Source organism: Colias philodice, chromosome 7 (assembly GCF_061535455.1).
Source record: "Colias philodice isolate Cphi_HAF_F1 chromosome 7, ilColPhil1 Martin Lab GWU primary, whole genome shotgun sequence".
NCBI classification, from domain to species: Eukaryota; Metazoa; Arthropoda; class Insecta; order Lepidoptera; family Pieridae; genus Colias; species Colias philodice.
The window spans coordinates 9,166,533-9,184,932 of NC_143092.1; the positions used below are offsets into that span (position 1 = coordinate 9,166,533).

At 33.2% G+C, this 18,400-nt stretch overlaps 1 protein-coding gene across 3 annotated transcripts in view; it reads left to right on the forward strand.

The window, feature by feature from the left end:
- FucT6 (alpha-(1,6)-fucosyltransferase 8) overlaps window positions 1-18,400 on the forward strand; it is a 43,426-nt gene that overhangs the window by 4,008 nt on the left and 21,018 nt on the right. For 2 of the 3 annotated variants that reach the window (XM_089697554.1, XM_089697555.1), the window contains exon 2: window positions 11,240-11,402. In XM_089697554.1, the coding sequence (XP_089553680.1) occupies window positions 11,275-11,402 (128 nt within the window). In that variant the 5' untranslated portion in view covers window positions 11,240-11,274. The remainder of the gene's footprint in view (window positions 1-11,239; window positions 11,403-18,400) is intronic. The other variant, XM_089697556.1, reaches the window with a different exon arrangement.

Genomic DNA, 18,400 nt, shown 5'->3' on the forward strand with positions numbered 1-18,400 from the left:
AAACGTAAAAAGGGTTACCTACGGTAATGAAAACGATTCTCATAGGGCGCTTGTGCACTACAAGGAATTTTACTGTCCGGCATTCCGATTTTTTACGGTCCGGTGTGGCATGAAAAAACCGATGAATTGCTTGTGCACCTGTCCGTCTTTACTCGGATCAGTGCGGTACAGTTCAAGGAAGTTTGGCGGTATAAGGGCGTTTGTCCACTACAAGGAATTTTACGGTCCGGCATTCCGATTTTTTACGGTCCGGTATGGCACGCCATTAGGGCGTTTGTCCACTACAGGGAATTTTACGGTCCGGCATTCTGATTTTTTACGGTCCGGTATGGCACGCCATTAATCTATATACTAGCTTGTGCACTATACGTAATTTTACTGTCCGACATTTTACTTTTCCCTATTCCGGATGGTTTTTTGTGTCTACGAGTCGCTGTAGGTATAATTGTTTTCGAATGCCCACTTGCTTGGATTTTACTGTTTTTACTGCATATGCCAATAATTAAAAGCAAGCTCTTGTTTTACTTTCTTTTAGTTGGCAATGAGATTTGAGAAGTCGGTATTGTTATTTTATATAAATTGACCAAGCATTGACCTATAATTATTATCTAAGTAAGGGTTGGTAAGTTAAAGTTCAAGTGGGAATAGCTTTAGCTCCTCGTCACCGATTAAAATAAATAAGTGAAACACGCATTTTAAATCTCTTACGGAACTATACTTTTTATTATAACGAAGTAATATAATATTTCATCTTCTATATTTTTTACTCGTTTCTTGTAAAATGCAAAAACAATCATTTTATATAAGTCAGCCAGATACCAGTCGCCGGTAAGGGTGTCGCCAATTCAATTTTCCTTTACAGTTTTGTGTGCCAGTTTTGGAAAATAATTCTTGAAAGTGATGATGGAATTCGCGTTTGTAAGGTAATTTTACGTTTTAGTTCAGTATTTTAATTGTTTTGGCAATATGCACAAATAAAAATATAGAAAATATATAAATTTAAGCAAAATGTAGTAATGAGGTGTTCTAGCTTACATCGGTTATATTATGTGCGAAAAATTTGCGCACGTTGTTGGCATACTTCTTATGAATGTATCGGTCACGCGGACTTTTTTATGGTCGATAGGGAAGCGCTTGACCACAATCTCGCCTGATGTTAAGCTGAGATGTGGTCTAAGAATCATTTATGATAGCATTATACCGCCAAACTTCCTTGAACTGTACCGCACTGATCCGAGTAAAGACGGACAGGTGCACAAGCCAATTCATCGGTTTTTTCATGCCAAACCGGACCGTAAAAAATCGGAATGCCGGACAGTAAAATTCCTTGTAGTGCACAAGCGCCCTAAATCTATATGCTAGCTTGTGCACTATACGTAATTTTACTGTCCGACATTTTACTTTTCCCTATTCCGGATGGTTTTTTGAGTCTACGAGTCGCTGTAGGTATAATTGTTTTCGAATGCCCACTTGCTTGGATTTTACTGTTTTTACTGCATATGCCAATTGAAAGCAAGCTCTTGTTTTACTTTCTTTTAGTTGGCAATGAGATTTGAGAAGTCGGTATTGTTATTTTATATACATTGACCAAGCATTGACCTATAATTATTATCTAAGTAAGTGTTGGTAAGTTAAAGTTCAAGTGGGAATAGATTTAGCTCCTCGTCACCGATTAAAATAAATAAGTGAAACACGCATTTTAAATCTCTTACGGAATTTTACTTTTTATTATAACGAAATAATATAATATTTCACCTTCTATATTTTTTACTCGTTTCTTGTAAAATGCAAAAACAATAATTTATGATAGCATTATACCGCCAAACTTCCTTGAACTGTACCGCACTGATCCGAGTAAAGACGGACAGGTGCACAAGCAATTCATCGGTTTTTTCATGCCACACCGGACCGTAAAAAATCGGAATGCCGGACAGTAAAATTCCTTGTAGTGCACAAGCGCCCTAATGCTATCATAAATGATTGTTTTTGCATTTTACAAGAAACGAGTAAAAAATATAGAAGGTGAAATATTATATTATGTACTTCGTCATAATAAAAAGTAAAGTTCCGTAAGAGATTTAAAATGCGTGTTTCACTTATTTATTTTAATCGGTGACGAGGAGCTAAAGCTATTCCCACTTGAACTTTAACTTACCAACACTTACTTAGATAATAATTATAGGTCAATGCTTGGTCAATGTATATAAAATAACAATACCGACTTCACAAATCTCATTGCCAACTAAAAGAAAGTAAAACAAGAGCTTGCTTTCAATTGGCATATGCAGTAAAAACAGTAAAACCCAAGCAAGTGGGCATTCGAAAACAATTATACCTACAGCTACTCGTAGACACAAAAAACCATCCGGAATAGGGAAAAGTAAAATGTCGGACAGTAAAATTACGTATAGTGCACAAGCTAGTATATAGATTAATGGCGTGCCATACCGGACCGTAAAAAATCGGAATGCCGGACCGTAAAATTCCTTGTAGTGGACAAACGCCCATACACCTTCAAACGCGAGCGAAGTCGCGGGCTTTAACTGGACGTTAATTTCATGTACCGACAGCCACCAATTTAGTGGAACTAGCTAAATCGATCCAGTCTTATTGAATCATCCTATCTTTGATGCGATCACGCTCCTTCAAGCGACGTATTCCATCAGACTACAGACACGATAGAGAATTTTTTATCGACAGAAATGAAAAGTTTAAACGAGCTTGTTAGTTAGTACTTGATATTAGTGTCTACTGTCTATATCTATTTTGAGCATAGTGTGAGCGAGTTTAGTACTTGATATTAGTGTCTAGTTAGTACTAGTACGAGAGAATAGTGTGGGTGCTAGTTGACATTTTTGCTAAGTGTTGGAGACAATGTGGAAACTTGCTTTAGTGAAGCCTAAATACCAATTTGCAGACAAAGCTGAAGTGTGAGCGAATTTTAATGGCTCTCTACTTTTAAGTTTTTAAGACGTGAAATGTCTTTTCGAAATGAAGATATAATAATATAAGTTCATCAGGACGAAGAAAGAAGATCATTCGCTTGTTAGTTACTAACTAAAATTTTGAAAAAACTAGTGTTAAAAACTTTTTATAGACTTTATTCGAAAAATATCTGAATTACTCTTCACATTGACTTACTCACTTACATTCCCATTGACACCTCCTGGATCCTGCTACTTTTCATAATTACAAATACCTACTCATAAAAAATTCCAGCTCTCTGACTATAATTGTCTTTACCTAGGACAATTATTTATAGTCTATGTTTTCGATACAAAAACATTCCGTGACTGTTCAGTAAACCGTAAACTGCTGATAATAATTAGTAAACATTGGAAGCATTTTCTTATGTTTCTTTTAACGGTAGCAATAATTAAGAACTTGGCTATTGTAGCATTAATCACTTCTAATTACCCGCATAATTCATTAATTTTTCTATCTTTCTATTTAGACTTATAAAAGTACATATTTATGTTGGACTAGCGTTTCGCTCCGGCTTCGTTCGTGGTACATATTATACCAGGGATCACGTACTGCGTACATATCCAACGGTGAAAGAATTTTGAAATCGGTTCAGTAGTCCCTGAAATTGTGCGTTCTAACAAACAATTTGTTTGTTTCTTTCTTTTCAATCTTTTAGCTTTATGGCTTTATGTTACTAGTATAAATTAAAATTAAACCCATGTCTTAATAAAACTGTGTAAAGTTTAAAATTTAATAAATTTTAATTGAAAAAGCTCTCCTGTTAATGGATTAAATGTTGCATTGAAAACAATGTATCACCTGTGGTATCACGACGAGACTATGTAGCTCATATGCCTTGTGTTTTACGTTCCATTATACGACAAGTGGGTCGACGGTATAGACTATAGACGTTTATGGACATCGAACAAAGCCTCCCCACTGCACTGCAGCACAGATTAAAAAAAGCGGTTTCAGTTGTCCACAGACGGACAAGTTTTCTAACTTTTTAAAGTGTCTGTGGCTAGGACAGGCCTTTTTGTCTATGGAGGTTTCATTAAAATCTTTTCGTTTAAGGCTGGACGATCTTTTATGGTAGACTGGTTGTGTATTGTTTGTATGCAATTTTTTAAGCTTGTTTTTGTTGATATAAATAAGAAGTTATGAATCATTGCATTGCATTGGTATAAACGAGTTTGGGATTCAGTAAAATAACTTATCCATATAATAGGCATGACGACAGTATCCATAAATGATCGTATTCGTGTTTTTAAGGGAAAATGTATAATAGATAAATTACATATAGTGACTTAGAAATTTAAAAACATTAAGATTAATGAGATTATCAATAAAATAAAACATTGAAATACTGCAGTTGGCCATTTTGACTAAAACACGCGTGACGTCACGCTTAAGTAAACAACTCACGTCAGATGTTTTTTGTTGATAAGAATATGTTGAGAATACGCATTTTTATTTATTTTCTATTGTTTCACGTATGCTTTATCGACTCACGAATTCATGGTTCGGGGTTCTCCGCGCCAACTTTATACAATCATTTCTTATTATTTTCTCGCTTAAAATAATTACTAACACATTTTTGAGCATTCTTTTTATGTGGATTCACACTGCAATACTGCACACCACTTATAAACTTTGAAATTCGTTTCTATAACACATATTAAATAAATATTTTTTTAATTTTCTTCGCAATGCGTACAAATAATTACGTATTTACCAAAGTATGACGTCACGCCTACGCCATGACACCTGCGAACTGTTTTGGCACAGTTAATAAATATTTTTTGGAAAATGGCTTTTATCTTCGTTAAATTTAAGTATATTACCGAAATATAGGGTTTTTCTTGTATAATAAACGTATACACACATTATGGAAGAGGATTTCAAAATCTTTCGTCATGCCTATTTATGTTCATTATTATTTTATGCTTTAAATATTTTTTCAAGCATGTATAAATATAAATAGACGAAGATGCTATACAGGAAGTCAAATTAGATTATACGAATAAAGCCCAAAATAGCACTCGTGAAGATAAGTTTTATAGATTACCAACTAGGATTGCCCCGCGGTTTTACCTGCAGCATTGCTTCGCTCCTATTGGTCTTAGCATGACGATATATATAGCCTTCCTCGATATATGGCCTATTTAACTGTGCAATAATTTTTTAGTTCAAATTGGACCCATTGTTCCGCGTTCAAACAAACAAACTCTTCAGCTGTATAATATAAGCACAGATAATAATATTATAATACTATGATATAAGTATTAAGTATAGATTACCTTTATTAAATGCTCCTCTTTACTCATGATATAATTTAATTTCAAGCACATACCTAATGGAAGTCATAAATAATCGGAAATATTTCAAGTGTTTTTCTCGTAAGTATGCATCAGATCACTGATGTATGTAAGTGTCGCTAGTTATCGCGTTTTATTGATGCGTGTCACGTTAACGAGTGGAATTAAACCTTACTAGTATAAACGCATGTATAACCAGATGTATAACTATACTAGATTTCCGCCCGCGGCTTCGCCCGCGTTTTCAAAGGAAAACCCGCATAGTTCCCGTTCCCGTTTGATTTCCGGGATAAAACCTATCCTATGTGTTAATCCAAGTTACCCTCTATATGTGTGCTAAATTTAATTGTAATCGGTTCAGTAGTTTTTACGTGAAAGAGAACAAACATCCATACAAACTTTCGCCTTTATAATAGTATTAAGATAAGATGTTTTGCTAATAAAGTGCTATCTATTATTTGTTACGTCCTGTGAAATAGAAGTCAATACTAATTATTTCTGGCGGTCTTTGTCTTGGACTTAATGATGATGAAAAGTGAAAAATTATTATTTATTTATTAAAATATTAGCGTATTCATTAAAGCATTATGGTATCTTATTTGTGTACTCCACGAATTATATTTGTTAAGTGATAACTTTGTCCTTATTTATTATTATTATCCAGTACTTAAAGCGGCTGACATTCTGGATGTCATAAGGGGTCACTGAAAATCAGTGCTGAGGTATTATGCCTCAGGTATCCTGAGTGGCTTCCTTTTTTAGCGCATGCAACCACACATATATTTATGTCTTCTATTACATATTATTTAAAATTTACAATGCTATTTTATATGTGTGTTGTGTGTGTTGGAATAAATGTTTCTTTCTTTCTTTCTTTCTTTCTAAAACTTAAAAAATCCTAATAGGCCCTCGGCAGCGTTGGGCGAGTAGAGGCAATCACGATAGTGTAGAGCGCCTAAATGTCTACGATCGGCCGTCTTTGTAGATACAGTATTCATAATCGCAGTAATTGTGGTAAACTTTGACGATTATTTGTTTGGCCAACGCTCTCGATTGTGAAAAGGACCCATTAAAAATGTCTATAAAATTTCCTCATCACTCATTATAATTATTTTTTGGTACATTTGCTACCCTATGACTCATTCTGTTAACGATACGCACTAGACTTGTAAACCCTTTAGTAAAAATACCCGTTCATAATCCAAGTGCTTCACAGTAAGGATTCACAAATGAAAGTGAGGTGACTCAAACTCGTCTATTTTTAAACCTTATTTACATAAATGGCTATTGATTTAAGTCTGGGATATGATAATTTCGGTAATCTGCTTAAACGTATTCAATAACTTTCATGTGTTTTTCATGGTTAAGTATCACGGTCTTATGATATATTCTTACTTCTATGATCTATCTTTCGTTAGTTATTTAAAACTCTCGATAGTTATAATTCATAACATGGTTGCATTGTTGCATCGAATAGATTCTGACTATGGTTTCGATATCTATCGGCTATGGTTTGTGCAATCCTTAGTCACATTTATGATCATCATCAACTCCTTTGACGCACTCGCATGCTGAAAATCAATGTGCTATAACTTTATTTAATTTATTTATTAAATAAACTAGCGGTCCGCCCCGGCTTCGCCCGTGGTACATATTTATGTTTTCTCTACATAAGAACCATCCTGGTACTTCAAGGAATATAATAAAAAAAGAATTATCGAAATCGGTTCACCCGTTCTCGAGTTATGCGCTTACCAACACATTTTGCGATTCATTTTTATATTATAAGATTAGCCTCTAGTATATGATCATAATATTAGAACGCACGCTTTTTTGCGTGCGATATCATATCCATCACCATCATTAGTCTTTGTTCCCACTATAGGGACACGGACCTTCTATGAGTATACACTATACAAGGTACGTAAAGCTGGCGATGAAAAATTAGCGAAATTAAAAAAAAACAACACCAGAATTTGTTGCTTATTTGTTGCTAATTAGTTGCTATAATGACGATTTTGTTGCTCAACCCGTTCGCTGAAAATCAGCAACAGTTCTAGCTTAACGTTAAGGTAGCGTGCAGAAATCGGAAAAAGGGATGGATCGTTCCAAAAATGCAGATGAATTTGTTGCTAATTTGTTGCTGCATAAAAACAGTGAAAGTTTTAAATTTTTTTCATTGGCGCCAAAAATAACACTGGCCATGTCAACTTAATTGTCGATTTTCGGTAGTGAAACATAAAAAAAAATTTGTTGCTCCTCACATCGTTCACTGGCAAAGTGTACAGAGCCAGCAACAAAATAGAAATCGGAAGTAGAGTTAATTTTGAAACCGGTTTGCTAGAAAATCGTCCACGCCAGCTTAACTGTCGATTTTCGGTAGTGAAACATAAAAAAAAAATTGTTGCTCCTCACATCGTTTACCGGCACAGTGTACAGAGCCAGCAACAAAATAGAAACCGGAAGTAGAGTTAATTTTGAAACCGGTTTGCTAAAAAATCGTCCACGCCAGCTTAACTGTCGATTTTCGGTAGTGAAACTTAAAAAAAAAATTTGTTGCTCCTCACATCGTTCACTGGCACAGTGTACAGAGCCAGCAACAAAATAGAAACCGGAGGTAGAGTTAATTTTGAAACCGGTTTGCTAGAAAATCGTCCACGCCAGCTTAACTGTCGATTTTTGGTAGTAAAACTAAAAAAAATTTGTTGCTCCTCACATCGTTCACTGGCACAGTGTACAGAGCCAGCAACAAAATAGAAACCGGAGGTAGAGTTAATTTTGAAACCGGTTTGCTAGAAAATCGTCCACGCCAGCTTAACTATCGATTTTCGGTAGTGAAACATAAAAAAAATTTGTTGCTCCTCACATCGTTCACCGGCACAGTGTACAGAGCCAGCAACAAAATAGAAACCGGAAGTAGAGTTAATTTTGAAACCGGTTTGCTAGAAAATCATCCACGCCAGCTTAACTGTCGATTTTCGGTAGTGAAACTTAAAAAAAAAATTTGTTGCTCCTCACATCGTTCACTGGCACAGTGTACAGAGCTAGCAACAAAATAGAAACCGGAAGTAGAGTTAATTTTGAAACCGGTTTGCTAGAAAATCGTCCACGCCAGCTTAACTGTCGATTTTCGGTAGTGAAACATAAAAAAAAATTTGTTGCTCCTCACATCGTTCACCGGCACAGTGTACAGAGCCAGCAACAAAATAGAAACCGGAGGTAGAGTTAATTTTGAAACCGGTTTGCTAGAAAATCGTCCACGCCAGCTTAACTGTCGATTTTTGCCGGTTTCAAAATTAACTCTACTTCCGGTTTCTATTTTGTTGCTGGCTCTGTACACTGTGCCAGTGAACGATGTGAGGAGCAACAAATTATTTTTTTATGTTTCACTACCGAAAATCGACAGTTAAGCTGGCGTGGACGATTTTCTAGCAAACCGGTTTCAAAATGAACTCTACTTCCGGTTTCTATTTTGTTGCTGGCTCTGTACACTGTGCCGGTGAACGATGTGAGGAGCAACAATTTTTTTTTTTAAGTTTCACTACCGAAAATCGACAGTTAAGCTGGCGTGGATGATTTTCTAGCAAACCGGTTTCAAAATTAACTCTACTTCCGGTTTCTATTTTGTTGTTGGCTCTGTACACTGTGCCAGTGAACGATGTGAGGAGCAACAAATTATTTTTTTATGTTTCACTACCGAAAATCGACAGTTAAGCTGGCGTGGACGATATTCTAGCAAACCGGTTTCAAAATTAACTCTACTTCCGGTTTCTATTTTGTTGCTGGCTCTGTACACTGTGCCAGTGAACGATGTGAGGAGCAACAAATTATTTTTTTATGTTTCACTACCGAAAATCGACAGTTAAGCTGGCGTGGACGATTTTCTAGCAAACCGGTTTCAAAATTAACTCTACCTCCGGTTTCTATTTTGTTGCTGGCTCTGTACACTGTGCCGGTGAACGATGTGAGGAGCAACAAATTTTTTTTTATGTTTCACTACCGAAAATCGACAGTTAAGCTGGCGTGGACGATTTTCTAGCAAACCGGTTTCAAAATTAACTCTACTTCCGGTTTCTATTTTGTTGCTGGCTCTGTACACTGTGCCAGTGAACGATGTGAGGAGCAACAAATTTTTTTTTTAAGTTTCACTACCGAAAATCGACAGTTAAGCTGGCGTGGACGATTTTTTAGCAAACCGGTTTCAAAATTAACTCTACTTCCGGTTTCTATTTTGTTGCTGGCTCTGTACACTGTGCCAGTGAACGATGTGAGGAGCAACAAATTTTTTTTTATGTTTCACTACCGAAAATCGACAGTTAAGCTGGCGTGGACGATTTTCTAGCAAACCGGTTTCAAAATTAACTCTACTTCCGGTTTCTATTTTGTTGCTGGCTCTGTACACTGTGCCGGTGAACGATGTGAGGAGCAACAATTTTTTTTTAAGTTTCACTACCGAAAATCGACAGTTAAGCTGGCGTGGACGATTTTCTAGCAAACCGGTTTCAAAATTAATTCTACTTCCGGTTTCTATTTTGTTGCTGGCTCTGTACACTGTGCCAGTGAACGATGTGAGGAGCAACAAATTATTTTTTTATGTTTCACTACCGAAAATCGACAGTTAAGCTGGCGAGGACGATATTCTAGCAAACCGGTTTCAAAATTAACTCTACTTCCGGTTTCTATTTTGTTGCTGGCTCTGTACACTGTGCCGGTGAACGATGTGAGGAGCAACAAATTTTTTTTTTATGTTTCACTACCGAAAATCGACAGTTAAGCTGGCTTGGACGATTTTCTAGCAAACCGGTTTCAAAATTAACTCTACTTCCGGTTTCTATTTTGTTGCTGGCTCTGTACACTTTGCCAGTGAACGATGTGAGGAGCAACAAATTTTTTTTTATGTTTCACTACCGAAAATCGACAATTAAGTTGACATGGCCAGTGTTATTTTTGGCGCCAATGAAAAAAATTTAAAATTTTCACTGTTTTTATGCAGCAACAAATTAGCAACAAATTCATCTGCATTTTTGGAACGATCCATCCCTTTTTCCGATTTCTGCACGCTACCTTAACGTTAAGCTAGAACTGTTGCTGATTTTCAGCGAACGGGTTGAGCAACAAAATCGTCATTATAGCAACTAATTAGCAACAAATAAGCAACAAATTCTGGTGTTGTTTTTTTTTAATTTCGCTAATTTTTCATCGCCAGCTTTACGTACCTCACTATACAGGCCATAAGCTAGCACGATGGCCAAGTGCGGGTTGGCAGATGTCGCATGTCTTCGAACGCTTGGATGAAACTCTTGTAGATTAAATTGCAATATCAGATTCATTGTCTTTAAAGAAGATAAACTTGGTATTTTCTAGTGTTTGATTTTACGCGAGTATTATACATTTAGAAATTAAAGACTTTTTAACGGATTTTAAACGCGATTTAATCACGTCTCCCCGTGACCACGCTCGCTGTAAAGTGTTCGAAACGTCGGGAAAATAATATAATGATTAAATCGCGTTTAAAATCCGTTAAAGTCTTTAATTTCTAAAAGATAAACTTACATCAGTTAAATAAATCATCTTAGTATTAAACGATGTAGCGGTACATTAAATGCAAAATAATGAAGGTTTTTATTGAATTTGATTGCATAATTTTCAATTAATTTATGTGAATAATTAATTTTATTGATCAAAATGTGGATACCGATAAATTTGATGTAATGGGTTTTTTATGCGTTATGTTCAGTAATCGTACTTATGTTTATCCTTTTTACATATTTGTCCATTCTAATTAGGTATTGCAATGCTATTGTTTCGCGTAGTCGCAATTTTAGATAAGTCTGTGCAAGCCTTATTTTTTTTCCAACAAAGTTCGAATCATGATCATGATCCAATGTTGTTTTCATATTCATATATTTATAATCCATGCTATATAAATAAATTAAAGAAATTATTTGTTCCAGGTAGAACGAACAATAATGGTGCGTCCACACTCACGATGAAACCGTTTGCGGGGCAGGGCGTCAATGGCTTCGTTATGATGTACATGGCGAAATGGAAGCGCGCCGCCGTACTGTTGCTGCTCATATGGATATTCGTGACGTACCTCGTTATATCGCCCTTGAGGTATGTTTTAAATATTGTTCAACTAGCATTCCGCCCGCGGTTTCGCCCGCGTTTTGAAAGAAAATCCCGCATAGTTCCCATTCCGGTGGGAGTTCCGGGATGAAACCTATCCTATGTGTTAATCCAAGTTACCCTCTATATGTGTGCTAAATTTAATTGTAATCGGTTCAGTATTATTTGCGTGAAAGAGTAATAAACACACACACACCCTCACAAACTTTCACATTAATAATATTAGTAGGAAATGTATCTTTTTATCCTTTTCTCCATATTTTGAATTAAAATACTTTTTTTCGAGACTAATTACTTACATTTTGTTTTATTTAGTTTTTCATCGTATAATACCTTAAAAAATCCTATGTTAGATGTTTCTGTTAATTAAATTTCGTAGAAATTTTTTATGCGGGTAGGTAGGTTAGTTGCTTATTGTTTATTCAATAGATCGCAAGTTCATCTAGTTTTAATAAGCTGTATTGTATCTAATTGGCCCTAATATTTATGTATGTACCTATTAATAACAACTCCATAAAAATGCCATAACCTTAACAATAGATGATTAAATTTTATGAATTCCAATTACTACATACAGGCTATAAAAATACATAATGCATGTTTGATACAAACAAGTTATATGCTATGTCCTTTCTCGGATATCAAAATATCTCCATACCGAATTTCATGAAAATTGGTTCAGTAGTTTAGGCGTGATTGAGTAACAGACAGTCAGACAGCGCAGCGCTTTCGCATTTATAATATTATGGTGTGGATGTAGGTATATTATGTATGTAGCTTTAGAGAAGTTTTATTCTTATTCCAATGGTAAATTATTTCTATTTATAATAACTATTCAAACCCACATTCAAAAGAAGTGTTTTATAAATGTTAAAGTTGAATGGTACTTAATTAAATTAATATAAAGTTTTTAGTTTATACTTACTTGAGTACAAGCTCAAGTAGCTGGTTATTGTTGCGATAAATATGTATGTTATTATAACCACAGACTAATATAATATACTACGTATATTACCAACCGTAAATTTTCATTTTGTATAATATAATATCTATACCTATTATACACACTATACTTTCTTTTCTATGTAAAATTAATTGATTTCATTTTTTTAATCATGCTTCAGTCGCGATTGCCCTTGTATCTAATTGATTTTTTTTGGCTCATGTATTTTTTTTTATAAAACGAGTCCCGTAATCAAGAAGTAGGCAAAAGGTATCGAAATATTTAATGTAAGTACAATGATTATGATGTTAAAATATATTTAAGTTGCTATATGTTATTCAAACAATATTTTATTAACTTAATATATTTTGGTATCTAAAGTTTAGTCGTAATTAAAAGTAAAGTTAGAACAAGCCAGGCAAATGTTTTCTTTAATATATTTACTATCGCTTGCGTGGAAAGTATTGCACCTGTCTTGAAATACAATACTTCCAATTAAGTATATTATTTGCTAGACCTTGTATATAATAGTTTGTTTAACTTGTAATTGATATGTTATATTATATTCAAAGAAGTGAACCATCTTTTGAAGGAAAGAAATAACCATTTATTGCAACACACATTTTGTATAATAAACCGTTCTAAATTCATTATGTTGGTAGTACTTGATAGATTTAAAAAATAGAAACACAGCAAAGGTCCGCCATTTTGAATTTTATATTATTAGACTAGAGTAGATAATTTTTGAAACAAAAAAAAATCGCAGTCGGATGAAACCCATTAGAAAAGGAGGGGAATATGATAAAAATGTAAGGAAAAATAAATTACGGTCAATCCGAGTTCGGGAAGCGGGAGGGGGGAGCTTTTAAGAGAAAAAAATGGTTTCTCTCGATTTCCGACAAAACTACAAGTCCTATAGAAAAAAGTTCAATGGCAAAGTTGTAGGTAATTAAAAGTTCTACAACTTTTGTATTCACAATTTTTTCACATAACCTAAAAATTTAGGTGAAAAATTCAAAAAACCAAGTTTTTGGTCTTTTATTTCTATCTACTTCAAAATTTATTTTTTTTCTACGAAATTTGGTGGAAACTTACTTTATTATGTCCCAAATACACTGTAATTTATTTGATTGAAAATATTTATTTTTTCGCCTTATTTTGAATTAATACCAAAAAAACAACCTAATTTTCAATCGAAAAGTCACCCGTCAAAATATCAGCTTTTTTCAAAAACTTGGGGTGCCTTTTATTCATTGAAATCTCTACTTTCATATGGTGTAAAAAAAATAAACACCACCATAGTAAATGTTCTCAGGAAATGCATACAAACAGTCTGAAAATTAGCTTTTACTAAATCAGGCACACTTCTCGAACTACCTGAAATGTTTTTATCGACATCATTTTGCTTTTGAATATGCTGTAAAATATTAAACTTAGAACAGATAATTATTTTTCTTTTGAAATATTACCGAAAAGCCGATACAAGAGAAGATATAGAGTTCAAGATGTGTGCCTGATTTAGTAAAAGCTAATTTTCAGACTGTTTGTATGCATTTCCTGAGAACATTTACTATGGTGGTGTTTATTTTTTTTACACCATATGAAAGTAGAGATTTCAATGAATAAAAGGCACCCCAAGTTTTTGAAAAAAGCTGATATTTTGACGGGTGACATTTCGATTGAAAATTAGGTTGTTTTTTTGGTATTAATTCAAAATAAGGCGAAAAAATTAATATTTTCAATCAAATAAATTACAGTGTATTTGAGACATAATAAAGTAAGTTTCCACCAAATTTTGTAGAAAAAAAATAAATTTTGAAGTAGATAGAAATAAAAGACCAAAAACTTGGTTTTTTGAATTTTTCACCAAAATTTTTGGGTTATGTGAAAAAATTGTGAATACAAAAGTTGTAGAACTTTTAATTACCTACAACTTTGCCATTGAACTTTTTTCTATAGGACTTGTAGTTTTGTCGGAAATCGAGAGAAAACATTTTTTTCTCTTAAAAGCTCCCCCCTCCCGTTTCCCGAACTTGGATTGACCGTAATTTATTTTTCCTAACATTTTTATCATATTCCCCTCCTTTTCTAATGGGTTTCATCCGACTGCGATTTTTTTTATCTTTTCATTATTTTCAAAGGCTTCTACCCCAGTCTATATGCCCACTGTCACTCACAAATCAGACGAATCTAATGACACCCCTCGAGCTAAAATCCATCCAACCCCTTACCATGACGGTAAACAGATACCACAGTAAATAGAATAGCAGATACAAACAGTACAGATACTCCCTATTTATACTGTGCCTTTTCGCTAAAGAGGAACTTGACAAAAAATATATTTATACTCGTAAAGCTACACCTGTCGATTATAAGTATAGCTATATCAAGTATCTATAACTAGTAAGTTTACTAGGTAACGACCAGGTGAACGTACTAGCTCCGTCACGCTGGAACCCGCTTTAGAAAAAACCTTACTTTTTTTCAGCCTATTTTACCTACAAACGATGCTAATAAATGTAGTATAGGTCAATTTTTTGTAGTCTTATTAGTTACTTAGAAAACATCATTGATATCGTTCGAAGTAAAAAATATAAATAATAGCGTGTTGATTAGTTTTGGAATGGGTTCCAAATTGATTGTAGTTTATTGTAGTGGCAAGAAAATTCTTTATTTGCGTTGTTTTATCTCAAATTATTGAAAGAAGGTCACAATAACAAGATATTAAAAAATAAATAACACTTGTTCAAAAACTACAAACGATGCCAATAAATGTAGTATAGGTCAATTTTTTGTAGTCTTATTAGTTACTTAGAAAACATCATTGATATCGTTCGAAGTAAAAAATATAAATAATAGCGTGTTGATTAGTTTTGGAATGGGTTCCAAATTGATTGTAGTTTATTGTAGTGGCAAGAAAATTCTTTATTTGCGTTGTTTTATCTCAAATTATTGCAAGAAGGTCACAATAACAAGATTTTAAAAAATAAATAACACTTGTTCAAAAACTACAAACGATGCCAATAAATGTAGTATAGGTCAATTTTTTGTAGTCTTATTAGTTAATTAGAAAACATCATTGATATCGTTCGAAGTAAAAAATATAAATAATAGCGTGTTGATTAGTTTTGGAATGGGTTCCAAATTGATTGTAGTTTATTGTAGTGGCAAGAAAATTTTTTATTTGCGTTGTTTCATCTCAAATTATTGCAAGAAGGTCACAATAACGAGATTTTAAAAAATAAATAACACTTGTTCAAAAACTACAAACAATGTAGTTGATTGTAGCTAAACTCATATGTTTGTAGTGGCTGCTGAACCCCTGTAAGCAATAAAAAACAAAAAATTTAGTGTTCAATAAGTTAATATATTCAAAACAATTATGAGCCTTGGATTTCGTGTCGTTTGTAGTTTTAGAAAAAAAAATTCATGCTCATACATACATCTTCGCACACGTGCGTGTTTGTGTATGCGTGTGGGAGTTTCGTAATTTAGTTTACATTAAATTGCACATGATATATGTTAAAAAAAAAAGAGTTGGATATCTTTAATGTTCAGTAGTTTGCTGTTCAATGTTACAAAGTCACTTAATAATCCGAAACTGCTGAGACGACAAAAGTAATTAAAATGAAATAATGGATAAATTCCAACGTCCAACGTCCTAAGTCCAACGATTTTGAATTTATATTTTGAGGTATAATCGATGCTACATTTACTGTAGGCACTATAGTAACTGTAAACTTGTGTACGCACGCTTATATTTAATCGGTTATGTCCATATACATATAAAGGTATGCTGTCGGAAGACAAACTGTGAAACTACGAACGATTTCCTTTTCTATTTTCAATGTATCACTCTATCAAACACTAAGTAGATTTATTCATTCGCACTTATAATCAGTAATAAGCAAGACATACAAATATAAAGGTACTGTGACAATTGTTCATATCGTTTGTAGTTTTTATGCCAGTGTCATTTTATTATACCACTACAATTTGGCTAGTTTTATCTGATTTTTCTTGAAGTTATTTTAGAGGATAAATTATTTTACCAGTACTACAATAAACGATAAATGACAATATTAATTCCAATTTTTTATATTGCACTATTTTGAGTTTTTTTTCGTTTCGGATGGAATTTATCCATTATTTCATTTTAATTACTTTTGTCGTCTCAGCAGTTTCGGATTATTAAGTGACTTTGTAACATTGAACAGCAAACTACTGAACATTAAAGATATCCAACTCTTTTTTTTTTTTTTAACATATATCATGTGCAATTTAATGTACACTAAATTACGAAACTCCCACACGCATACACAAACACGCATGTGTGCGAAGATGTATGTATGAGCATGAATTTTTTTTTTTCTAAAACTACAAACGACACGAAATCCAAGGCTCATAATTGTTTTGAATATATTAACTTATTGAACACTAAATTTTTTGTTTTTTATTGCTTACAGGGGTTCAGCAGCCACTACAAACATATGAGTTTAGCTACAATCAACTACATTGTTTGTAGTTTTTGAACAAGTGTTATTTATTTTTTAAAATCTCGTTATTGTGACCTTCTTGCAATAATTTGAGATGAAACAACGCAAATAAAAAATTTTCTTGCCACTACAATAAACAACAATCAATTTGGAACCCATTCCAAAACTAATCAACACGCTATTATTTATATTTTTTACTTCGAACGATATCAATGATGTTTTCTAAGTAACTAATAAGACTACAAAAAATTGATCTATACTACATTTATTGGCATCGTTTGTAGTTTTTGAACAAGTGTTATTTATTTTTTAAAATCTTGTTATTGTGACCTTCTTGCAATAATTTGAGATAAAACAACGCAAATAAAGAATTTTCTTGCCACTACAATAAACTACAATCAATTTGGAACCCATTCCAAAACTAATCAACACGCTATTATTTATATTTTTTACTTCGAACGATATCAATGATGTTTTCTAAGTAACTAATAAGACTACAAAAAATTGACCTATACTACATTTATTGGCATCGTTTGTAGTTTTTGAACAAGTGTTATTTATTTTTTAAAATCTTGTTATTGTGACCTTCTTGCAATAATTTGAGATAAAACAACGCAAATAAAGAATTTTCTTGCCACTACAATAAACTACAATCAATTTGGAACCCATTCCAAAACTAATCAACACGCTATTATTTATATTTTTTACTTCGAACGATATCAATGATGTTTTCTAAGTAACTAATAAGACTACAAAAAATTGACCTATACTACATTTATTGGCATCGTTTGTAGTTTTTGAACAAGTGTTATTTATTTTTTAAAATCTTGTTATTGTGACCTTTTTGCAATAATTTGAGATAAAACAACGCAAATAAAGAATTTTCTTGCCACTACAATAAACTACAATCAATTTGGAACCCATTCCAAAACTAATCAACACGCTATTGCACGCCTCATAAGCGAAGCGTTGAGGTGGGTACTACTGTCACTTCGCGCAAAACATCTGATTTTTCAAACTTAAAATGTCTTTATGTATCATACATTGCACTTGTAAGATAATACATACACACACATATTAAGAAAAAACACTATTTTTAACATTCATGATATTTTTGATGTCATTTTTGTTATTTAAACTAGTTAAAAAACAGTTTAAAAAAGTTCTGTCTTGGACGTCCGTGTGTCTGTATGTGCGGATCCTTTTTCTTGTTAACACGATAGCGACCGAAATACTTTACTAATCGAGTCTTTTTTTTTCTCTTACGCTTGAGTATGCTCAGGAATAGAACCCTTTCATTTTTCAGGGTCTGATTCGATGTGGTTTAATTGTTATTAAATAAACAAAAATAATAATTAATAAATAATTAATTATTAAAAAAAAATTATGAGGCGTGCACTTTTGGATTTTCCAAATTATTGTTTATATTTTTAACTTCGAACGATATCAATGATGTTTTCTAAGTAACTAATAAGACTACAAAAAATTGACCTATACTACATTTATTGGCATCGTTTGTAGTTTTTGAACAAGTGTTATTTATTTTT